We start from the raw sequence: 27,176 nt of genomic DNA on the forward strand, positions 1-27,176 counted from the left end.
AAGTAGAAACCCACAACACAAGACGAGATGAAGGGCTTTGTGGCTTTACAAATAGAGATTGGACTAGACTGGTGATATAACTTCAGGGAGCATTAGTCCAAATGTGCTTTGTCCCCTGGTGGCTTTGGACAGGTTATGCCGCGTGATAGGTACGTGCTGCTGCAAAGTTTTATTCATTTCTGTGATGACCAGAAGCAAATCCTAAGGGGTGAGCCAGGCTATAACCCCACATATAAAGTTCAGCCCCTGCTTGACATTGTAGAACCAACATATAAACAATTTTATCAGCCTGGTCGTGATTTGTCTGTGCATGAATCTATGATAAAATACAAGAGACACCAATATATGCCAGACAAGCCCACAAAGTATGGCATAAAGGATTTTGTACTGGCAGAAACAAACACTGCTTTCTGCCTGAAAGTAATTACATATACAGGAAAGTATTTCTTTCAAAGAGAGAACTGTCCCTTGACAAGTCAGGTTGTGCTGGTGCTGCTTCAGGGCTATGAACATTTGAGTCATGTTGTGTACATTTGGACAATTTTTATACATGCCCAGAATTGTTCATGGAGCTACAGAGCAGGGGAATTGGAGCTTGTGGCACAGTGAGGGTGAACAGGAGACACATGGCTTCATAGTTGAAGCCAGACAGGCTGAAGATAAAAAGAGGTGACAATATGGTTTTCATGCGGGCAGATAACTTGGTGGTATTGGCATGACACGATGTCAAACAGGTGACTTTCCTGCAACATATGTGGACAAAAAATACAAACCTGACTGTGTTATGTGCAGCAACAGACAATTGAAAAGGAGGCATCAGTGCAACACATATTGTAAGCAGTGCAATGTGGCAATGCATGCAGTTGGCTGCTCTGAGCAAGATCAGACTTTGCAGGACTTTGCTCTGTAACATGTACAGTATGTGAAATCATATAGTATGCAGGCTCATACAACATGCAAGACAGAAACATTTGTCAAAAATAAATATTTTGTGTTGATTTGTTATGTTAAACAATTGCTTTGTGTTCTTTTTTTAAAAAAGTTAGTTTTTGGAAAAATATTCAGCCCTGGGAGAAAAGAAACAAACAAACAAAAAAATTAGCCCTAAAAGAGTTAATGCCGAGTTTTCCCAGACCTCTCCTTACTCCTCAGCAGAGATGGACAGCTCAGGAAGTGGAAGTGGGCTGAGGACCACAAGTGTGATGTCATTGTAGGAGAAGGTCATGCAGGGTACAGATGGCAGTTTGCTATCTGGAACCTCCTGAGCTTGCTCTCAGAGGCTAGCAGTTTTGGGGGAGGGTTGGATGGACAAGGCTGAGACAAACCTGTTGAAGAATTGGTTCACTTCATTAGTTCTGTTCCTGTTCCTCTTTTCTGCATGTTTTTAGGCCTGCTGGTAGCCAGTTGTAGTCCTCATCCTCTTCCACACTTCCTTCATGTTGTTCTGCTGTAACTTGTGCTCAAGTTTGTCTCTGTAGTAGGTGTTCCTCTCACAGAGCTGCTTCCTCACTTCTGACTGCACCCATTTGATTTCCTTATTATCTCCAGACCTGAAGGCCCTATTGTTCTTATTCAGGAGAGCTTTCATGTCTTTTGTGATCCATGGTTTGTTATTGGGGAAAATGGCACACAATATCATTGTGGGAACTGTGTTACTAATACAAAACTTGATGTAGTCTTTGAAACAGTGGCTAAATCCCTCAATGCCCCTCAGTGTCTTCACTGGGTGACTCACAAATCACTTTCCTGTCAATGAGAATGGGCGTATTAATTTTAGAGGTCAATAAAATATACATAAGCTATTACTTTGTCTGTCAAATCTAAATACATTTGAAGTCAGACATTTACATTGAATTGTTTAAAACTCATTTTCTAACCCCTCCACAGATTCTATACTAACAAACCATAAATTTGGCATGTTGTTTTTGACATCTACTTTTGTGAAGGGCAAAAGTCATTTTTTCCAACAATGTTCACAGACCTCAGAGTATTTCACTTTTTATTGACCATATCACTGTTCCAGTAGGCCACAACTTTGTTGATATTTAGGTAGCATTGTCTTAAAATTGTTTAACTTGGGCCAAATATTTTGGTTCGCCTTCCACAAGCTTCTTACAATAAGTTGCTGGAATTTTAGCCCATTCCTCCAGACAGATGTGGTGTAACTGGGGCAGGTTCATAGACCTCTTTGCTTGCACACCCTTTTTCAGTTCTGCCCACAAATTTTCAATCGGATTGAGGTCAGAGCTTTGTGATGACCAATCCAGTACCTTGACCTTGTTGACCTTAAGTCATTTTACCAGAACTTTGGAGGTCTGCTTGGAGTTATTGTCCATTTGGAAGGCCCATTAGTGACTGAGTTTCAACTTCCTTGATGAGCTCTTTGAGATGTTGCCGCAGTACATCTCCATCATTTTCCTTCCTCATGATGTCACCTATTTTGTGGAGTGCACCATTCTCTCCTGCAGCATAGCACCCCTATAACATGATGCTCCCACCCCCATGATTGATGGTTAGGATGGTGTTCTTTAGCGTGCAGGCCTCACCCTTTTCTTCCAAACATGACAATGGTCATTATGGCTAAACCGTTTGATCTTGGGTTCATCAGACCAGGGGACTTTTCTCCAGAAAGTGAGATCTTTGTCCCCATGTACCATTGTAAACTTCAGTTTGTCTTTTATGGTGACTGTGTTTCAGTGGATTCTTCTTTGCTGTGCAGACTTTCAGGTTATGTCGATATAGAACTGGTTTTACTGTGGACTTGTCTACCTGTTTCATCCAGCATCTCCACAAGGTGCTGTGCTGTTGTTCTGGGACTGATTTGCACTTTTCACGCCAAAGTATATTTTTCTCTAGGAGATAGAATGCATTTCTTTCCTGAGTGGTATGATGGCTGTGTGGTCCTATGGTGTTTATGCTTGCATAATATTGTTTGTGCAGATGAACATGGAACCTTCAGGCATTTGGAAATTGTTCCCAAGCATGAACCAGATTTGTGGAGGTCCACAATTTTGTTTTGAGGTCTAGACTGATTTCTGTTGATTCTCCCATTTTGTCAAGCATAGAGGCAGTAAGTTTGATGGTAGACCTTAACATACATCCACACTAACTAATTAGTCTAATTTGCAATCAGAAGCTAATAATGATTCACTTATGACACAATTTTGTGTAATTTTTCCAAGTTGTTTAAAGGCACAAGTGTATGTAAACTTGTGACCCACTGGAATTGTGATATAATCAAAAAAAAAAGTAAAACACTCGGAGGTCTGTGAACTTTGTTGGAAAAAATTACTTTTGTCCTACGCAAAGTAGACATCTTAAACAATGTGCCAAATTTATAATTTGCTAGTATAAAATCTGTGCAGGGGTTTTAAAGTGAGGGTTAAAGAATTCACCCTAAATGTGTGTAAACTTCTGACTTCAACTGTAACTCTGTTTTCTTCTCTGGAAAATTCCTACCTTTATCAATGTATTGTGCTCCACCATTCTGAAGTATCATGATTCTGTGAGTTAGAACTCCATTCCAGATATGCCTGGACAGCCTCATTGTTCTCCTAGTACTGGTCTCACCTCTGATCCTTTATGAATTTCAAATACTTGCTTCTCTGGCTAACATGTGTTGAGGATGTTTTCTGCTGAAACCTGTGGGGTTAACAAAAGATGAACCTCATGGTATAATGAACATTTAAAAGTAAAAACCTACACTATACAAAAGAACACTGCCTGGTTTTGCTCCGCTGAAAGTCTTAATCCTACAGCCATAGTACAATGGCATAACAATGTCTATTTTTCATAGAAAATAGGGAAAATTAGATATGCCCTATAAAGAAAGGTTACTTTATTTTTTTTGTTTGTTATTTATTAGTGTTTTCATCAACTAAATGAATGTGCTGTTGCTAGTTTTTTTCCAGTATCTCATGACATAAAAGAACAGATAATAGTATTAATTGTAATGGAGCAAACCACAGTAATGTCCTGTCACTTTTTAACTACAAGCATGTAATCAATATTTTTACAGAGTTGACGTACAACTTGGGCTTTATCTTTGATAACAATGCGTGTTGTCAAATACACACTGCAGTACAATACTAAAACTAATGGAAAATCAAGACAGTTTCCAAATCTGAAGGATACTGAGAAATTAAGTTATGATTTATTGAACTTGGCTCCCAGCTTTCTGAGTACTGTAGATCACTTACTAGATAAAAACATAGAAAAACAAATATCACAGCTGTTAGGGCTGTGTTTCTGATCCATTGGACTAGGGCTCGCTGTAATGTCTCTGGCGTAAGCTCCTGGCCCTCCATCTTCATTGTAATGTATCCTTTGCTATGATTTCTTCTATCAGGACAAAATCTGGTCCAATTTCTAATGACCCCAAGTAGAGTTACAGTATGTATCATCAACAGTAATATCTTGTTGTTTTAATGAAGTGCGAGCTGAAATTACCGAATATGTTACTCACTTTTGTGACTACCAGGGAGCACACCAGCTCCTCAATATCCAACACAACAGGCACAAACACAAGTGCAGCACAACATAAGGCTTTTATTCAGCTGTGGAAAACGCTTTTCCTTTCTTGGATACATCCTTCTTTCAACAGTAATTAAGGTGGTGGAACACCGGACGGTGTTAACGGTTGTAGATATTCTACAGGATATTGTAAATTGATGTTTTCATCTTCCGCACGATCACCACTAACTGTTTCAGCATATTCTATTGATATGCATTTAAGCAAGTTGCAGTGTAACTGATTGACAATTTCAAGTTAATTCATTTGACTTCATTGTTTCTCGGTGCTAGGATTGCCCGTGTACTCATTTCTTCTGTTGATAACCCTTCGGAATTATATTCTTCATTAAGATTTGGAAATAATACATCTTCTTTAATTGGGAACTTAAAGTGAGGAAAACGTAAAAATTTCTAAAAGCTGAGAGAGCAGGATCTGTGTCTGTCAAAAGCATTCACAAGAATGAGAGGTGAGTGGACCATGTGTGTGGTTGAATATGGTCAAAAGGAGGGCAGGACTTGTAAAAAAAATCTCATGGCAAAAGTTTTGTTTCGCTGGACTTGTAAAAATCCCTTGGAAATAGTCTCGTCTCAGGATTTTTTTAATATAATGCAGTATCGGCACTCATCATTTCATACAAACTGGAGTACACCTTACGATGTCAAGACCTCAGACCTTTAAGGATTCTAAGCATTAATTAAAGAACAGTGGGAGGCTGCACTCTGCACGATCTGCCATCTTTTATAAAAGACTCCCATTCAGCTTGGCTGAAAACCTACTACTCCAGCAGACTCTTATTATTAATAACCAGTAACAGCGCACTGCACGATAACATGCAGTGAATACACTTGACTTGAGCATTCATAGTTTTCATACTCTTTCTCTGTATGTTTAGCATTCTTTTCCTCAGAGGTTGATGTGCTTGCTGCTTCCTGAGCAACTCTTCTTTTCTCCACTCTAGCGGCCCGCTTCTTCTCTTTATTTTTTGGCATCTTTTCGTGTTAAAAGTGATTAAGTCAGTGTTTATGTTGCAATTAGTGTTCCTTAGTTTTTCACTTAAGCTGACATGTGTTCAATCTGCCTCAAGAATGATTTAAAATATGAAGATGTAGGGGAAGTAATGGCGAAGATTGTAGGAATGAGAACGGCGCCCACACACATGCGCCGCATCTCTGCCCTGCTGGCCGAAGCCGAGAGTTGATTCTACAATAAAATAAAAATTTAAAAAGAGGAATAACCTTGGAGGTCAATCATCACCCAGAAAGTGGACAGTAGATGTCACATAGTATATATGTACCAAATTTCAGGTGAATAGGTCAAACAGTTTATGAGCTACAGGTGATTTAAAAATCTTGGACAGACAAACGGATAGCCACGGTAGTGTATTATAGATGAAGATATTATTATATCTGTTCTTATATCACTTCTTTTTGTTAGTTATTTGTACAGAAATATAAAATTGACAATTATGAACTGTTAATGTCTCTTTTCAATTACTTTTCTCTTCTCTGTATCATGATATAGTCCTTGGTGCTATTGCTATACTGTTGAGCTATTTTCTTGCCCATGGGAATGACACAAAAAATTCTTAGTAGCCGTGGAATCCATGAATGAAAGGAATCAATCTTCTTTGATTTCCCAGTAGCATAGAATGCCTTTGGATCAGTTGGCTGAAGTCTCCAGAGCTGTGACTATGTTGGACATTGTTTATAAGTCTACATTATAACTGACTAGACTGCTACATTTATTTTCAGTAGGCATTCAGCTGACTGGAGATTTTGGTTTCCTCTCATCAGTCAAAGTACCACATTTCAATACTAATGTCAATGCAAATGTTGTTAAGATCAATATGTCAAACATCTTGAAATTTCTTTTTTTATTTTTACTATGTGTTTAAGCCAATATTTATTTTTGTGAATCCAACCTGTAAATTGTAAAATTTACACTTTATCAGTAAATTTATTGCATTGCATTTTTTGCATTTTCAGTTAAGAGAGCTATTAAATAGTATGGTGAATTAAAGAGCAATCAGTAACAGTTATTGGTGAATGATTAACAGTGCAGGATTGGTTGATAACACAAGGTAAAAAGCAATGTGCATTCTGACAGATCTTTGTAGATGGATCAGTAAAAAGATAAGAAAAGGCTTTACAACCCCTCTGAGAAAAAAAAAAAATTTATTAGAATGCCTCATATTGTTATTCATCTAAAAGTCATCGCTTGAAAACAAAATGTAGACTATTGTGTGCAGTCTGTGAACTATGAGAAACGGTTAAAGAATGTGATTTAAATGTGTTTAGTTCTTTTTGATGCAATCTTCAATTCATTTTACTCTCTTCTGTTTACAGAGAAAAAGAGAAGCTTCCATTTCCGGTAACGTCTATAAAATGAAGGCAAGTGTCCATCTATCTAGGAGCTTCTAGAGGTGAATATAAATGGGAATAAACTGACTCAGAAGAGACACTGTGCTATGCAGATCCTTCCAGAATCATTGTGTGCAAGTGAAAACTGAATCATTGGATTCTGACATTAAGGAGACTGAGAAAAACATTATGTTCATTACGTTCTACTAAAGGTAATATATGAAAATAACTAAAACACAGTTTGCTGTGCTGTGTTGCTTCACAGTTGGTTTTTTGGTTGGGTGCTGCTTTGTCCACTTTTTAATTTTAACTCTAGTGGCACACGGAAAGAACCAGAAAACTGGAGCACCTCTCAACAACTGTAACAATAAGCAGATCAACAGAAGGCTAGTAACCAACTGCATTGGCCAATTGGAGTGAAGGACACGGCTTATGTTTCAGTGTGATTGGTGGGTTTTAATTTATATAAAGTAGACTGGCGTAGACATTTTCACCCATCGGTAACCTGAAATATTGCTTGCTTCTCTAAGTGTTGTGACTTGAAGATCTTGTAGTTCTCTGAGGGGCAACAGGAAAAACTTGGAAAGCCAAAATCTCATCCTGCCCCAGCACTAACTGGAAGTGTTGCCTATTCTAAGTAAAGACCTGCTTACTTAATATACTTAGTCATTTTCTTTCATGGTAGGGGAATTGGAGTGGGATGCTGAGGGAAAGCCTCCTATAAAGAAAACTGCAACATTTGGGTACAAGCCCCTTGTGCAGTACAAGGAAAGGGACAATCTCTGACTACACAGGAGTCTCCTTTCTTTGTATGACATGGAAAACAATAAGAATGTGCACATTAAGGAAGAAGACTGTGAATGGGAATGCATGCAACATCAGATGAATATCTGTAGCATTGAGGAAGAGGAAGTTTTTAAATTGGGACTAATAAGTGTTAAAAGAGAATCTGAGCCAACATCAGATGCAAGTGACTTGCAGCTAAATACAATTGTAATCCATGTCAAGGCAGAAGACTTCAAATCAGAGGCCGTCTCTCAACTTGTGTGTCCAGAAAAAGAGCTAACTGGAACAGACTTCACAAAAAGTAGATCTCGCTCCTTCCAGAATGATTATGTCCAAGTGAAAACCGAACCTTTGGATTCTGACATAAAGGAGACAGAGAATGCATCATGTTCAGTGCATTCTGGAGAAGGTAAGATATAAAAATGATTGTAAAAAAAATCTATATGAAGCTCCGTATGATCTACCTACAGGGGAGTCTTTCTCATAATTAAGAAATGTGAGCTGATTTTAATTCATGAACTCAAAACTAAACACCAAACTTGTTTTAATTAGATGCCATAGATATGTTTTAAACTGAGCAACTCATTGTTTAAAACCATAATTTATTATTTTTGAATTCCCTGAAATGCTGTGCAATGACCACAGTGCCACAGTTTACCAGGTTTACACCATGTAAAAGGACAAGCATGAATGTTAGCTGATTCCCAGGATTAACATTACCCTAAGGAGGTTATTGCCGGAGGTATATTATAATCCTACTTGACGCAATAGTACTATTCAGCAACTCACACAACTGATAGAAATGTCTCAGAGCTCTAAAAGAAACTTAAGTTTGAGGGATGGTTATTTGACCAAGCCTTGATTAACTCCTTTCTTTAACAGCAAATACTACTAGATACTGTAAATGATCTGTGAAACTACCAACAGTTGTATTAGGTAATGAGAGATCAATCTCGGGAGTAAAGACTATATTCTCCATATAAATGCACAGTAGCACATTTAGCAAACTGACTTGGGGATTGTCGGTAACATCTCAAAAAAGGTTCTTTAACCTCTGGGATTCTTCTTGTATTGTTGGATAAGTCAATACTGGAAATGTCTACGTTTTTAGCCTTGATTTACATGGGCAGTGCTCACGCCTCCAACATAACGCTGGTACGAGCCTATTGCTGCCCCTGCCTTGTTACAGATCAAATACAGAGCAATAATAACACCTCAACAGAGGCCATGGGCCACTGCGTATGGGAACTTCCCCTGAAAAGTCTACACTTTAGACTACCTTAACTGCTCTCCTTCTGGGGCTTACCAGATAAACTACCTTTGAAAGGGCCACACACATCTAAAACATTATCAATATGGCCTAAGCTGGCTCCCTCAGCTTCAATACTTCAGTATGGGCCAGAGGGACACCTGCATTCTTCAGCTTTTTCATTGTTACTCCAGAACGGGATCCTCAGTGCTAAGAGTAGCACGTGAATGAACATTCAAGACTTACTCCAACAAACGTCAGGAGGTTCTCCTGTGTGTTGTCCAGTTTGTTTGTATTTTCATACTCATACATCGTCAGGTCTGCCATTTATGTGAAATCACTCCATCCACAATGTGCCATCTTGCATGTTCTCCTGTTCCCATGTAAAACTGATAGCTTTGCCGGTATATCTTGACACTTGGCACACATTGTGCTGAACTTCATCATGTGTTATAAGTAGGAACAGACATACTCTTGGATGAGCAGTTATTAATATATTGATGCCCTTTTACAAAGTGAAGGTCAAACAAACCCAACAACTCTGAAATCAAATTTGTTTTTGTTTATGTAAATAATCTGCTGTATATACTAGATACCTTTGCTTATTTGAAGAAAGATCACACTCGATCGACAGGGAAACACAGTCTGACTGCTGTTGTGATCTGTTAGCTTTTTAAAAGCAATGTTAGAAAAGTCAGTGCTGACAATCTATTTACATTACCATTCACAGTGATGGAAGCGGGCATTTCCAACAGTAAGTAATAATATCTGAATCAAGACCCCTTGTGAAAGCACTCCACAGAGAAGCACAATTTAAGCAAAGAAAAATCTCCTTGTTTCTCGTCACTAAGTATATTATCTCCAGTGCCCCCACTGTTGAAAAATGTCTCCCAACTGTGTTGTCTTAGAAATTGCAAGATTGTGGGATGGCCAATAATGAAGATTAATTGTTACCAACATAATATCAAGCATTTTATTGACTAATCTGACACATTTTATCCATTTTATTTAATGCTTGCTGTATTTGAATTTTTATTGGAAAAAAAGACATGAAGTCATATAAGCAGGTTTTTTTGGTTATGAGATGGGAGATGTACGTAAAACATATATTTAGAATTGCAAGTGAACTTTTAAAAAAAATGATCACGCATTTATTAAAAAATAATATTCTTGAGACCACATGTGGATTTTTGATTTAGAAGATGTAAATACATTTGTAAGGGTATTTTGTGTAATTCCAATATGTTTGCCTCAGCTATGTATATTTGACTTAATGTGGCTTAATAATATTGCAAAGTATAAATGATACCACCTTAAAGCTTGTTTCAGAAGATGGCAGTTCATATCTCTTAAAGAGTGGATGAAAGCAAAGCTGATGTACTATAATACATTTGAAGCTGCGTGTATTTAACACCTGGTTGCGGCAGATAGATGGTCATTTCCAAAGGATGGGATTGGACCAAGTGTTTGCCTGGGGGTTTTTCAACCAGGATCCCAAGCTGTTTCATTGTGTAATGGGTGCGGCAAAATGCTGTACCAGTGCATGCTCTCCGACCTGACCTGATATATTTCATTGCAACTTCTATATATCATTTCTTTTCAGACCTGTTTCTCAATATTTTGATTTCTTACTGTATGACAATTTCTCTCAGAACTGTGACAAGGATGGATCGCAGATTCTGTGTAAATCATTTAGTTCATCTTTACATTTTTAATGTTCATTGGCGGTGTTTCTTTTTTGGGAAAAAAAAAACAATAGATATCATACTTAACACCATAACAAGTACTTTTCTTTTAGATCTACAAGATGACAGCTGAAGAGTTTGAATTTGCTGTCCCTAGCTAAAAATATCGAGTAGCATCCATTTGCAGAGCCACAGCACCATACGTCACCACAGGGCTAGACCCGCAGTTTCTGGACAGAAGTGACATCACCATTTCTAGGCCAGGTGAACACAACGCCTCCATTTCTTGACACAACAAGTCTCCGTTTCTAGGCATGAGCACTACATTCTCGAGCACAAATAAAAGATGGCAGAATTACTGTTGTTTTTAATTATAATTATAAAAACTACATTTTGCAAAATGTTTTTTAAAACAGGTTGAAAAGTTAATGTAACATTACATGTATGTAATCTTTGTTCTTTGGCTGATGAGCAAATTGTTAATGACTACAATACTACAACACAGAGGGGACTGGGCAGTCTCGTGGCCTGGAATCCCTTCAGATTTTATTTTTTTCTCTAGCCGTCTGGAGTTATTTTTTTGTTTTTTCTGTCCTCCCTGGCCATCGGACCTTACTCTTTTTCTATGTTAACTAATGTTGTCTTATTTTAATTTCTTATTTTGTCTTTTATTTTTCTTGTCTTCATTATGTAAAGCACTTTGAGCTACTTTTTTGTATGAAAATGTGTTAATTAAATAAATGTTGTTGTTGGTTACGGTGCTGTTCAGTTTGCCTCGTAAAAACGGGGGGGGCATCAACACTTAATGTTGTATTGTCATCAAGTTGTGATAAAAATAATTTTTGCCCAAAGTTTAGTCTATTTTCCTGATGAATGGAAAATTAAGATCTTTTAAGTTCTTGGTGGCGCAGTGGGTAGCGCTGCTGCCTCGCAGTTAGGAGACCCGGGTTCGCTTCCCGGGTCCTCCCCGCGTGGAGTTTGCATGTTCTCCCCGTGTCTGTGTGGGTTTCCTCCGGGCGCTCCGGTTTCCTCCCACAGTCCAAAGACATGCAGGTTAGGTGGATTGGCGATTCTAAATTGTCCCTTGTGTGTACTTGGTGTGTGTGTGCCCTGTGGTGGGTTGGCGCCCTGCCCGGGGTTTGTTTCCTGCCTTGCGCCCTGTGTTGGCTGGGATTGGCTCCAGCAGACCCCCGTGACCCTGTAGTTAGGATATAACGTGTTGGATAATGGATGGCTGGAAGTTCTGTTTTATTGTTTGTTGTATATTTTTGTAAAAGGCGCTATATAGCGCCCGACCCGGCACAGACTCAGGCAGAGGCACGTACTTAAACAAATGCTTTTTTATTTATCTTCAGCCGTGGGGCACGCCTTCCCCGTGTCCCACAGGCCCAACACAGTCCCAAAATACACTCACAATTAATGGTCTCTTTCTCTCTATCTACCTCAGCACCACCACTCGCCCTCAGGCTTCGTCCTCCTTCCTCCCGACTCTGGCTCTCTGAGTGGTGGTGGCTGGCCCTTTTTATATCCCACCCGGAAGCCGTCCAGGTGCTTGTCCACCCGATCCATAGTGCCCTTCCGGGTGGGGCTGAAGGTATGACCAGCCAGGCTGCTGACTCCACGCAGCTCCACCTGGCGGCCCTCCGAGCCCCCAACCAGGCTGTGGAGGACTCCATCTCCCCTGGAGCCATGCGCTGGGTTGGGGAATCATTGGCTGCCAGGGAGGCTGCCACCAAGCGTCCCGGGGGAGGTATTGAACAGTCCATGGCTGCTCCCCCGGAACAGATGTAGCAGAGGCGTCCCTGCCGGGCATGGGACCCGGCTGTCCTTTACATTTTATAAATTGGATTCATCCACCCATCATAGGGGGAGAATTTTTCATGAAACAATCAACAAACATATTCCTGTTCGGTTAAGAAGTGAAGGTTAAGTTTTTTTAATGAGAAGGTAATCAACGGATAAGGTTGAAATTTCTACACCACTTTATAATAAATTGTCTTCTTTTTATGTCAGTGAAGTAGTGTCAGATGATGTTGCTTTTAAGAAAACTGAGCAATTCAAAATCCTTTGCCCAAATAATTTTTGTTGTCTGCTGCTACATTAATTATGTTAGTTTATCTCTTAATTCTTGAACGGGCCCATAACCTGCCGAAAGCTTCCAAAAGTCATCATCTGAACCTCCGTCCTGAAACAGTGGTCACGTCAGTTCCGGCAACTTACTTGCTAAGATCGGCCATAACCTTCCAAAAGTAATTTTCTGAAGTCAGTCCTGAAACTGCAGTGATGTCATGTCCGTCCTGCAACTGCAGTCCTAGATCAGCGGTGACGTATGGTTCTGTGGCTCTGCAAGTGGATATTTTTGTAAATATCTGTCAAATGAAGAATATGATACTCCATTCGAAGTAAGCTTAACACGTGGATTTAACAGACTACTGAATTGTATTTAGCCAGCTACTGTATTTGTCTATGCTACCCAAAGAAATACCATGGCTCAAACTTTCATCTCAACCCTTCTCACTTACATGAATTTCTCAAGTCAATCAATTTCACATCAGTACAAGAGCAATTGTCTGATGACTAAGTGAGTTGAAGTGAATTATTTATGGTACTCTCTTGTCCTGATTATAGTTTTTGTTTTTATACCATTTCCCTTTTAGCTTTCCATGCATAGAACTAGTTCTGCTGTAATATCATCTGTTTTTTACATAATAAATAACAGCATTCTTGTTGATTTTTTCAAGTGAAAAAATACTCGCACAGAGGAGACTTTTGAGTGATATTTATAGGGGCTGTCTTTTGTTGGGGCTTGTTTAGTCGATTAAGAAAATATGATTACATTAATTTTTTGGCCAATAAGTCAATTATACTCAAACAATCCCAACACTGCTATAAGACTGAAAGAAGTTGGTAGGTATTGTGGTGCAGTAGTTAAGACTTTGGACTTCAAACCCTGAGGTTGTGGCTTCAAATCCCACTACTGACACTGGGCGACCATGAGCAAGTCACCTGACCAGCTTGTGCTCCAAATGGAAAACTAAAAAGAAATGTAACCAATTGTATCATAAATGTTATAAGACGCCTTGGGTAAAGGTGTCAGCCAAATAAGTAAATGTAAACGTGGCACACAGATTCTACATTCCTCCAACAAGAACTTGCACTTGGGAAACAATAACACCATTAATTATTTGTACAGTTTGGGACTGCCAAAGATTAATGCTCAGATTGGCTTTAACCACAGGCAGTGGTGTGTTGGTAAACTAGCCTCTGATTGGCTGGGATGTACATCCTCCAATTGGCAAATATGGACAGTTATATTAAACAGATTTTATGATATAACCGTTCTTTTTTGCCTTTTTTAATTACGTCTACACATTGCTTAGCCGATGAAAATATTGTGTCAACAAAATTGCCTAAGTTCTCTTCTGAGGTTGCTTCCTGTAGTACAGTGTTTCCTATTTTGTATTTATAATTGATGTTTCTATTGCCAACATGTAGCAGTGTACACTTTACTACAGTATACTTAATTTTCTCTTTGTCTCCTATTGGTTAAACAAGTTGAGATCCTCTGATCCTTACAGCATCTAGTTTTAGAATTAGTCTTGGGTGTGGGTAACTGTTTTCATATGTTTTGTTTTTGTAAATTATTCCATTTCCAGTTTGGCTGGATCTCCCTCTTATAAACACATGCTGGCACTTATATAATATATTATTTTAATAATCCTTGTTATGTTTTTCTTATTTTTGCATATTGCAGAAGTAAGACTTTTTTTGGTCTGTAATTACATGGACCAATTTTGTTTTCCTTCTTAAAGACTGAAGTCACATTTGCAACTTTCCAGTCCTCTGGAAATTCTCTTTTCCTAAGTAACTGTTCAAATATTCTTAATAAGGGTTCATAAATTACAATTACTACTACTCTGGGTTATACAATTAAAGGGTTTGCTCAGTTAGTACACACAGGTTACATACAAGTTCATAGAAAGTAACATCACCATTAAGACACAAATACAACATTACATTTTTATCCTTCTCAATGCACATTTTGTATTAAAATGTGTATACATTTTTTTTGTTTTTTTAGCACAGTGGTAAACCTGTTTTTATGCAGTCTGTGGGGGGAAAATAATTACATCTGGAACTGGATTAACTGGTCACCCACTCTTTCTGAACTTCTGAATGTTTATTTGAAACTGTACATTTTTCATTTCTGCAGATTTACAAGAAAGACGTACCATCTCTCAGTCTTCATTTTTTGAGACCTCTCTTCACTGTAGATCACAGCAAAATGAAAACGTGAAAAAACTGACATCGGAATCAGAGATTTTGACACCAGCCTCAGTGACATATAGTTCTCTACGTGTTGTGAAATTAACAAGGGTAAGAATAATCCACATTCAACGACCGGTGCACAATTCAAAATCTACAGCTCTGGATGTTTGCCAAAAGCAGACAAGAACATTTAAAGAGAAATCGAGATCTGAAATTCACAGGGGTCACACACAACAGAAGCCATATTGTTCTGAATGTGGAAAACAATTCTTTAGCAAAAGCAGCCTTGAAATTCACAAACGGATACACACTGGAGAGAAGCCATATTGCTGTAATGAATGTGGGAAACAATTTAACACCAGTGGTCATCTTAAGACCCACACAATAATTCACACTGGAGATAAGCCATATTGCTGTAATGAATGTGGGAAACAATTTAACACCAGTACTCATCTTAAGACCCACACAAGAATTCACACAGGAGAGAAGCCATATTTCTGTAATGAATGTGGGAAACAATTTAACACCAGTACCCATCTTAAGACCCACACAAGAATACACACTGGAGAGAAACCATATTGCTGTTCTGAGTGTAGTAAGCGATTCTCTACTATTGGCAGTTTTCAGAGACATAAAAGAATTCATAATGGGGAGAGGCCTTATCATTGTTTGGAATGTGGCAAAGAATTTTCTGATATAAGCAATCTTAAGAGTCATGCAAGAATTCACACCGGAGAGAAGCTAGATCACACTTCTGAATGTAGCAAACAAGTTTCTGACAATCTGCAATCTTTATACTAATACAAGAACTCACAAAGGAGAAATGCCATATAGCTGTTCAGAGTGTGGCAAAGGAATTGGCACAAATGGCAAGCTTCAGATCCATTTAAAAATACAGTGGAACCTCGGTTTGCGAGCATAATTCGTTCCGGAAACGTGCTCGTAGTCCAAAGCACTCGTATATCAAAGTGAATTTCCCCATAAGAAATAATGGAAACTCAGATGATTTGTTCCACAACCCAAAACTATTCATATAAAAATGATTAATACAAAATATAAATTAAAAATACATAAAACAAATTAACCTGCACTTTACCTTTTGAAAGAATCATGTGTGGTGTGAGTGAGTTTTTAAACTCTTGTAGGATTGCACCCAACGGGATGACACGCGGAAGAGCGTCCCAAAGCAATCGCAGTCTCCCAGCTTTGTAGCAGTTTGGCGTAAAAGCGAATCCGAAAAGATTGCGGACATGCTATAAGCGCCTGCCGTCGATGGGTGATACAAGGAACATTATAAATGTGCAGGGTCCTGCCTGACTGCTGTGTCTGTGTATAAATAACCACGCTGTTGCTGTTTCAAGCTGAATAAAGCTGGTGTTGCTAAAGTACTGAGACTCGGCTTCGTGTTTTAGGGTGCAAGACGGGGACTCGCATGTCACAACACACACACACACACGTGCGTGCGAGCACACACAGTCACAATGCTAATGCTGTAGTAAACAGCATACGCTCGTACGGATGTTGACTATATGAGTGAGGCACGCCGACTCAGATGGAGAATAGGAGACGATTGCCCACAATCCCGCAGTGAGAGAGAGAGAAGAACCATCAGCTCAGTTGTGATCACATGATGCTCAGCAGACAAAGCGTATACATACTATTCGTACTGCAAGACCTCGCTCATTTATCAAGTCAAAATTTATAAAAAATTTTTGCTCGTCTAGCAAAACACTCGTAAACCAAGTTACTCGCAAACCGAGGTTCCACTGTACACACTTGACAGAGGCCATATTGCTGTTTTGACTGTGGAAAACAATTCTCTAGGAGTGGCAGATTTCAAAAACATAAAAGATTTCATATTGGAGAAAGGCCATATTGGTGTTCAAATGTTCTTTAATACAAGCAATCTTCAGATTCATACAATAATTTACACAAGAGAAATGCTATATTGCTGTTTTGAATGTGGCAAAGGATTTAGCACAAATGGCAGGCTTCAAGTTCACTTAAGAGTACACAATGGAGAGAAATTGTATTGCTGTTCTGACTGTGGCAAAATATTCTGAAGGAGTAGCAGCTGTGGAAGTAAAACAACTCGCCCGAGGAAGACAGGACAAGTTCAATCAATTAGATTTTTATTCCGTCACAAATGAGTATGTGGATTCTACGTTGCAAGGCAGAAGAGCAGTTACATTTTTTTTCTATTGGCGCTTTATAATTTCTTCTTCCTCCCCCTTTATTTCTTAAAAATAAACATAATATCATTTACTTAAGCTTTTTGTTTTAGTACGCTAATGGGCCATCTGTTCTTATTTTTTTTCACTGATCAGATAGACCCTAAAGAAGGAAAGGCCATCTTTCCTGTGTCAAATAGATGCGTTCCTAAGAAACTGGAAATTGTCTTTGGTCAGCTTACTGTACCCTGTCTTATGACAGACAGACAGTATGAATAGTTATAGCAAAATGGCTTTGTCAGCTATTAACCCTTAGTATCTTGCAAGCAGTTAATTTTTCTTTCACAGGAGCATCGTCAGTCCTGGAGGACTGCAGTGGCTGCAGGTTTTTGTTTTAACCTGATTGATTAATGAGATGTCAGTTATTACTGTTCAATCAGTCATTGCTCAAACAACATTTTTCTACTTCATTGTGCCCAGTCCTGGATTTGTTCCTGCCTTGCGCCCTATGCTAGCTGGGAGAGGCTCCAACAGACACCCACAACCCTGTTCAAGGGAAAGCAGGTTTGACTATGACTGACTGATATTATTTGTCTCACATGTTAAGATATTTCTCACCCTTAATTGCTTATTTAGTCTTAAACTGCTGCATTCACTGTTTTCATTTGCTCTTTACTAGCAATAAGATACAAATGACAAAGGAAACAGCAGTTCTCCGTCTAACTTGTTTCCATTTAAACCAGTGTATATTCATCATCCACTATTTAGTTTAATAAAGTAAAAAAAGTGAAGGACTGAGAATTTGTGATAAGCCATTTATTCAGACAATTTAAAAGTGGCGTTAAGAATGGCTATTTATAGATTATCATATCCAGTTAAATAGTTATGGAGGTAAAAGTTTCTTATCTATTATTTTAGTGCTCCAGTGAAGGAGGACTCGGTGGTGGGGCAATGTCACTCTGTTCTTTGGTGTCCCCGGTGTGAGTTGTCCCACTGACTTAAAGGCCTGCAAGTCAGAGGGCTTCTGTGGGCTTGAAAAGACACTACAGTGAGGTGCTTGTCCGATGCCGCTATATTATCTCCTGCAGCACTTTCAGATTGCAGCGGCCTGATGGCAAAGCACATGCCCAAAGCCACAGCAGGAAGGAAAGATCAGAGTGCTGAGTTTAGGAGGTTGTTGGAACAGAGATTATGCATGTAAAGAAATTAACGGAGTGAAGTAGGTGAAATGTCACCATGTAACTCACCTGCATAGACGAGCGAGCTGCCGGCGAAACGTGGTTGATAACGTATGCGTGGGGAAAGGTGGAGGTTTAATATAGGGAGACTGCACCTAATAAGAGGAGGACATATGGTGCGTGACTCGACGTCACTTACTATTGGGGAAACCCTGGAAAATGTAAGTAACGATTGACTAGGCAAGAGGGCCAGCAATATAAAACTGAAGTCCAGGCCACCAGGGGTCGTCTTTTGACCGGTCTTCAGGCTTGCAGATGCTTCTTTACTAGTGCGTTAGTGGTGCAGAGAGAAGAACGTTTAAGTTTTCAACTATTAGTCAGGATAGTTTTCTTCTTGTGTATATTTTTGGATGGAAGTAATCTGTGTTTGTGGGTGCTCATTTTTTCATTAAACATCGGATGACCCCATGCTGAGCAATAGAATTACACATGGAGACATTTCCTTCATGCTGCCCAGGGACTTTGAAAATGGCACAGTTGCCAATGATGTTACTCGTCCTACCTCATCAATGTGTTTATATTCATAGGGAACAGCATTGGCTTCAAGTTCGAGCACTCTGAAAAAGGGAGGATGAGTATATCAGACAAAAGGCATACATACAGGAAGACTCAGGTACATAGTGTGGTAGAAATCAACATCTTTAATTAAAGAAAGAGTAGGACAAGTCTGATAAAACTTTATCATTTATTTCTATTCAGCAAATGCTTGAACAGGGAGCATTCTTTATAGCAATTAGTTACAGCATGATAAGGATCAAATTATGATTGGTATAGGTCTACTTTATAAGCAATTGACTTTACGTAACTGTCAATGCATAAACTTACTCTGGTTGGTTCATCATCTTACACCCAAATGACTTGTATAAAATCTTCCTCTTCTTCTTTCGGCTGCTCCCGTTAGGGGTTGCCACAGCAGATCATCTTCTTCCATATCTTTCTGTTCTCTGCATCTTTTTCTGCTACACCGATCACCTGCATGTCCTCTCACCACATCCATAAACCTTCTCTTAGGCCTTCCTCTTTTTCTCTTGCCTGGCAGTTCTATCCTTAGTATCCTCCCAATATACCCAGCATCTCTCCTCTGCACATGTCCAAATCAATGCAATCTCATCTCTCTGACTTTGTCTCCCAACCGTCCAAGTGGAGCTGACCCTCTAATGTCCTCATTTCTAATCCTGTCCATCCTTGTCACACCCAATGCAAATCTTAGCATCTTTAACTCTGCCACCTCCAGCTCTGTCTCCTGCTTTCTGGTCAGTACCACCATCTCTAACCCATATAACATAGCTGGTCTCACTACCGTCCTGTAAACCTCCCCTTTTACTCTTGCTGATATCCGTTGTAAGCTTGGTGCTTTATAGTGCCTGACCCGACAGATTGACACGGAGGCACGTGTACAATAAAATAAACTATTTTATTTTCTTCCCCTGTGGGCACACGTCTTCCCTGTGACCCACAGGTAATACACAGTCCCAGTACTAGTCACACCAGTACAACAAGCACTTTTCCTCTCCTATAGTTCACCCAGAAGTGCTCCAGGTGCTTGATCACCGAGTTCCGGCTGCACTTCCAGGTGTGATGGATCTGCTACCCACATGGGCTCAAGAGTCCCAAACACAGCACCCCCTGGCGGTGCCTGCGGGACCCAACAGGGTTGCACCCAACTCCAATTCCCAGGGAGCCCTGTGGGTAACCGAGACACCGCTCCATCCCAGGGGGACGGCCATCTAGCGTCCAGGGGGTGGTATTGCACTGTCCAGGGCTGCTCCCCCTGAATATAGTGTGCAGGGGCGTCCCGGCTGGGCATGGACGCCAGCCGCCTGCCACATTGCCCCTCTCTTCGCTGAGCCCTGTCGGGATTAGCGGCACGTCCCGTAAGGGCTGGTCTTCTCCAAGACAGGGAGATGGCGTCATCCGGTTTGTGGACCTGTCCTGTGGAGACAAAACTGGAAAATCGGGAGGAGTTGTCTTGACGTCCGCATCTTTTGGACATCCTCCAGAGACAACCCCTCCAGCCATGTCCACAGCATCCGCATTCGTAGCAATGCCGCTCCACTTTACTCCCAACCCTGCGGGTGTGGAAGCATAAAGAGAATTCCTGCCTCGACTTCTGCTCAGCTGTGGGCTTGCAGTGTATCCGCCCCTTTGCAGCACAGCCCTCCACTGCCTTTGAACAGACAGGCTCGCGCTGTGCACTGTTAGGAGTCCCTGTCTTGTCCCGGGTCCTCCTTCTACTCTGGGGCGCACCGACGGTCTGGGTCCCCTTATGGAAAGAACGGGCACCCCGTGCCTTCTGCACCCCTTTGGACGCCCGTGAGACTGACGCCGGCAGTTGTGGTAGTGCTGTTTGGCAACCAATGTCAATCAGCTGCCTCTCTGCACGTTCCTCTGCCACGATGTCAGTCATCGCGGCTGCGTCTCTTGTAGGAGGCGGGGTTGCCTGGCAAGCAGTACTGATCACTGCTACCGCTGCACTCCACCCCCTTCTTTCATGTACGGCACAGGCTTCGCATGCCTGTACCATTGCATTGGTCAAGCTGGAAGAATCAGGCCCGCGTCGCCTCACCCACTGCAGGATATCGGTGTGCCGAGCTTCTTCTCCAGCCCTTCCTTTACTTCTTCCAGAACCTGGAAAACCTGAGAAAGGGACTGCAGGGGTAGGACGATGCACTCCACGTCCAGCACAGCCTGAAACAGGTTAGTTTCTCCGGTCGGCGGTGGATTCTGGCTCCCCTTGTCCTTTCCCGCCAACCGCGAGCCACCCAAGCCCTGCATTCCCCCCAATGGCCCCTTCGGTTGTCTGTTGGGATCGGGGTGGAGATTCGCCGTCCCCGTCTCTACACTTGTATCGACGGGGTATCAACACAGATCTTCCCTGCCCCCCCCACCACCGTACCTGTTATGAGAAGGCTTCGCTGCTCCGGGGAGATGACATTGACACACGTTCTCCGGCCACCAACGGGTATCCCGCTCCTCGGCGTCTAGGAGGTAGGTAGACGAAAAAGCAGAGAAACATTCTATGGACCCATTACCTCAGAGCCCGTCACCTACCTCCTGTTGCAACCCGTGGTGGCAGCGTCGGGCGGTCGACCTTTGAGTCTGTCCGGACCTTTTCTTCCACATCAGCACAGCATCCTTTGGGGCTCCCTGGTGGTTAACCCGTGGCCTCCCTGCTGCGTGTGTGCACTTCAGTGCGCTCTTGTGGGGTCACGGCTGTGCTGTGCACATGCCTTGTGCTGCTGTGCCAGGTCCTTACACACCTTTTTTTTTATGCAGGTCCCGGTCCAAATGGACGGACCGGAATCCTGCCAGCTATGCCAGTGTAAGCTTGGCACTATATAGCACCTGACCCGACACAGATTGACACGGAGGCTTGTGTACAATAAAATGAACTATTTTATTTTCTTCCCCTGTGGGCACACGTCTTCCCAGAGATCCACAGGTAATACACAGTCCCAGTACTAGTCACACCAGTATAACCATAGACACAGAATTACTAGACGCCGCATGACCAGCAGCATTATACGTCAACGTTGCCGCCATATTGTGAGTGGCACTGCTGCGGAGTGAAGTAATGAAAAATGTGCTGCTTGGGATTGTACAAACTGCAGTACACTCCAAACCAGATCCCAGGGGATTACATAGGTAAGGGTGAACAATTGTTTTGGTTATATTTGGCCATTAGAAAATCCCATTTTATAATCTTAGCACTGAAGGTCACCTTACAATAAAATTAAACAACATTAGTAAAATTTAAACAAGAGAATGATAAATCAAAAAACAAATAATTGGCAAACAAACAAAGATAACTGGCAGTAACAGTGCAAAATTCACAATTGGTATGCCAGTTTGAAAAGATAAGTTTTGAGGGCAGTTTTAAAATGTGTTATTGAATCGAGCTGACGTATATGAGAGTTGAGGAGCACAATGAGAGACGCTCGAGCTCCCATAGAACTGAGTTTGATTTGCAGTACAGAAAGTAGAGCTGCAGATGAGGATCTGAGTGAGTGAGAGGAGTGTAAGTCTGTAGGAGATCAGTGAGGTCCTGGAGAGCTTTAAATGTTAAGAGCAGTATTTTGTATTGTATTCTGTTGGGAGCCAGTAAAGATGAGAGAGAATAGGTGTAATATGTTCAGTGGATTTAGAACAGCAGGTTATTATCCTGGCAGCAGAATTTTGAAGAAGTTGTAAGCGATGTGTAAGTTTTTTTGGGATGCCAGATAGAATAGCGTTACAGTAATCTATACGTAAGGTGACTAGGGCATTAACCAATACTTCCGTACTGTGTTGCATAAGAACAGGACAAAGTCTAGAAATGTTTCAGAGATGGAAGAAGGCAGTCCGAGAAATGTTACTTATATGGGAGGAATTATTTAATAATAATTATTATTTAATAATTGTCATTATTAGTGTATAAATTGATATAAATAATCGCATTTAAACGATTCGCCAAAATCTGTTGTATGTAAACGATACTGTTTTAAACGTTATTGTTTTTTCATCAGAAAACCTGGTTTCCACGTTTACCTGTATTAGTTTAAATGGCACTTTTGCCACTCGCAATATGGCGTATGCGCTGACGTATCGTGTCGACTGGGCAACACAGTGAATGTGGCCTCTATCTATATATGTCTGTCGCTACCCGATCTGCGTGCCTACCCGATTTGCGCGCGCAGGCATATTGAAAGGCCATGTCATCATACACTTTACAGTGCTGCCCAATCTGTTTGATGCATGCATGAACACTGTCATTACCCGATTTGCGCGCGCAGGGTGTATTGAAAGCCTAACATGCCGTAAAGTGTTCATGCATGCGTTAAACAGATTGGGCAGCACCGTAAAGTGTGTGATGACGTAGCCTTCCAATACACATGTGCACGCAGATCGGGCCGGCAATGGGAACCAGGTAGTGACACACACCGCATGTGCTTAATAAAAAAACCATTAAAAACAAAAAAATCCACTTAACGGCATGGCCCGATCGGAACTGTGCATGCAGTAAAACTTGACATTACGGTTTATTCATTTTAGTTCCACATTAGTTGACCATAATGAAAATATTCATCCTGCAAAATAAACGAAGCAGCCTTTGTGGCGGAACGTTTTAGTCCAAGGTTCGATCGCCGTAAGAGGAAGATTAGGTGTGCACACCTGATAAGCCCCAATTGGGGCGAAACACATGCTGTGTGCTCTTTGTATTATTTGGCAGGTACTGTCTGTGGCTGTGTACGTGTGTGTGTGTATATATATATATATATATATATATATATATATATATATATATATATATATATATATATATATATATATATACATATCTACATATACACATATCTACATATACATACGTATATATACATATACACATCCAGATATACATATATATATATATATATATATATATATATATATATATATATATATATATATATATATATATATATATATATATACATATACAAATTTACATATCTACATATATATATATATATATATATATATATTTATATATATATATATATAAAAATATAGACATACATACATTCACATATATATATATATATATATATATATATATATATATATACTGTATATATACATATCAACTTATTGGCTGCTGTATTTAGGATATAGCGGGTTGGATAATGGATGGATGGACATCTGTATGCATAGCCCTATTTGCCCGTTTTCGTTTTTTTTCATTCTTCAGTAATATTTCAGTAAACCCGGAACTTGTCAGTTCAAATCCTGGTACTGACACCACTGTGTGACCCTGAGGAAGTCACTTCACCTGCCTGTGCTGCAAAAAACAAAAGTAATGTAACAAATTGTACCTCAGATGTTGTAAGTTGCTGGAATAAAGGCATAAGTAAAATAGATAAATATGTATTATACACATAGGAACTATTCATTTATTTTCAGTTAAGTCATCTGCAGCAAACTTTTACAAATGAGGGTTTCTCATTTTTAGATAGTGCAAACTGTTTCTTCTTCATTGACGTTTTCTCTTGGAGAGCTTTTTTCATTTCATTGAAAATGAAAGCAGCAGCTGCCAAAATATGTAGCTTTCTTATTAATTTTTCAACATTGTGTAAAATAAATGTATAAAGTAACATAAAAGGTTTAAATACTGGTTATCCTTTTACACTAAAATATTACTAAAGAGATACAAAAAAAGTAAAATGGATATGTTCTTTTTCTTTAAGGAGATTAAATATTACTGAAGAAAGAAAAAAATAATTAAACAGCCAAATGGGGCTATGCATACGAACTTAAAAGTTTTAAATAAAACAGAAATATATATTTTATTTTTACTTGCTTAACTTGTGGAGGGTGTATCCTGTAGCAAAGCGCTAACTTTTTTCGTGAAAGCCCATTTCAGTCAATAAGGCTTAAAAAAATGTGTAAAGATATTGACAATAAGCTAAGCAAACCCAGGAAGACATGGAATCGTTTAAATCAAGTATCATTACATCTTCCTTTCTTAAAGAGAAGTAAGGCAGTACTTATAAGCTTACATATTTATATATAGACATACATACATATATATATATATATCTATATCCGAAGCCGTGCAAGCACAGTCTTGAGAATGCAACGTATAGTTGTACAGAAGAAAAGCAATCTTGCCTGAAATGAATGCCAACCTTTTGTAGGTCTATGAACTTAATTTAAACTTTAGGTTTACACGGTGCTTTCTTTCCGAAGTACCTGCACTCATGAATATGTCTGTATGTGTCAGTCGGTCAAATCCACGTGCTTAGCACCGGCGAAGTACCGCTTTTAAATTTTTATTAAGAAGAAAATAAAACCTTTTTAAATTGAGGGAAAATATACTAATAACAGTTTGTTAAGGATCTGTTTTTTTGTGAAGCTGCCTTCACTCGAGTGATCACTTCGACCTGACTTGGTGGCCAACTATAAGCGTTACCTGGTAGGTAATCACCCATACAATCAGATTGTGAATCAGACTACGAATGCCGTGAATGTAATTACACACTCACTGCACTTGCTTATGGTAATCGAACCTCAGACGGTGAAGTATTGCTTTTAAATTTTAATTAAGAACAAAAGAAAACCTCAGAGGTTCGATTCCTGTAAGGGAGTGAAGTGACTGGCCGGTTACCTACCAGGTAACGCTTATGGTTGGACAGCAAGTGACGTAACATCAGCCACGGTGCCTTCAGTTTGTGAGAAGCAGATCATAGAATGATTGAAAATAGTTTTGCATTTACCTTTTTAGTAAAAGGCGAGCTTTTAAGCCTGAGAAATCACCCCGTAAATGCACACGTTTAATTGCACATGTGTTAATATGTATGGTTACACAGTATTAAAAGACAGTGAACAAAGTCATTTACCTTTGTTCCCGCGTTTGATAAAAGGCGAGCTTTTAAGCCTGAGAAATAACCCCGTAAATGCACACATTTAATTGCACATGTGTCAATATGTATGCTTACACAGTATTAAAAGACACTCAAAAATTAACGTCATTTACCTTCGTTCCCACGTTTGACTCGTGCTGTAAATCTCTTCCTTGTTTTTAGTTCACGTGATTACGTAGGAGGCGTGATGACGCGATACGTGACTCCGCCTCCTCCATTAGAGTATATGGACAAAAAATATGTTCCAGTTATGACCATTACGCGTAGAATTTCGAAATGAAACCTGCCTAACTTTTGTAAGTAAGCTGTAAGGAATGAGCCTGCCAAATTTCAGCCTTCCACCTACACGGGAAGTTCGAGAATTAGTGATGAGTCAGTCAGTCAGTCAGTCAGTGAGTCAGTGAGGGCTTTGCCTTTTATTAATATGGATAGATATATATATTCCACTCACATAATAAATTACATAAAGTCCAATCTATTGTTGCAATTTCCTTCCATGGACAAATTGTGTTTGTTTAAAAACATCTTTAGATATCAATTATTATTAATAAAATTGCCATTTGTTTTAAGGCATCAGGTTTAAAAAACCTAACATAGCCAACCAGTTTTATAGAAATAAATGGCCCTTTTTCAAAAAAAGAAAAGAATTAACACTGTTGCATGGCATTGTTCTGACTGAACACAACCCCCCGCCCCCCCCACCCTGGTGTTAACTGTGACAGTCCACTTGTTAAAATTCTTTAATTCGTTCTCAGTTGTGCAATCAGGTCAGATGCTGAAAAGATCAAGAGTATAAAGCCACCGGTTCAAATCCTCATTTATTCCAACGGTTATTAATCTTACAAATAATTTAAATCTATGGATGTAAAGTTGAACTTAAGTGAGTGAGCTGTTATCACTTGAATCAATCTAGATAATTTTTTTACAGTAAGTTGCTTGCTGCTATAGTTCATATTTGTAATATGTTTGTTCTTAGTGATGTGTTTTTAATGTTGTTTCAAGGTGTCTCTGTAAAACCCCCCAAAAAAACAAACTTACCTATTAAGACAATAAAACTGAACTGAATTTAACAGCTGTAAAATAAAATATTCTCCAGTAACTGAGCAGAATTTAAACAGCATGAAATAGTTCAGTTTATGATGAACACCATGTGTACAGAGGGCAGTGACATTCTTTCTTACAAGTTTAATCAACATAACACACCATTGTTTGTGTACAGACTCATCTCATGTGAATGGTTTTATTCACCCATATTGATACAGAGCCAGTTCATTTTTATAACTTTTTAATAAAAAGGAAATACAATACATTTTCATACATTTTTTTATTGAATAAATAAATGGTATGTTTAAAAATAACAAAGTGAAATATCTGTGAACAATGTTTGTCAAAAAAAAATTATACACACAAATTATATATATATTAGTGTGTCTGTATCAGTAGAAAATTCATTAATAATAAAGATGTATAAAAGGTAAATGCATTTAACCAGAACACAAATACAATGTAAATGGCCAATAATG

General features: G+C 39.6%; 1 protein-coding gene across 1 annotated transcript in view; it reads left to right on the top strand.

Annotated features, from left to right (window-relative positions):
- The first annotated feature begins 7,632 nt into the window (after positions 1-7,632).
- Positions 7,633-27,176, top strand: part of LOC114664744 (zinc finger protein 345-like) — a 292,505-nt gene continuing 272,961 nt past the window's right edge. The window contains exon 1 of the mRNA XM_051925492.1: positions 7,633-8,068. Within this exon, the coding sequence (XP_051781452.1) occupies positions 7,690-8,068 (379 nt within the window). The 5' untranslated portion in view covers positions 7,633-7,689. The remainder of the gene's footprint in view (positions 8,069-27,176) is intronic.

The sequence above is a fragment of the Erpetoichthys calabaricus genome, chromosome 1 (assembly GCF_900747795.2).
Source record: "Erpetoichthys calabaricus chromosome 1, fErpCal1.3, whole genome shotgun sequence".
NCBI classification, from domain to species: Eukaryota; Metazoa; Chordata; class Cladistia; order Polypteriformes; family Polypteridae; genus Erpetoichthys; species Erpetoichthys calabaricus.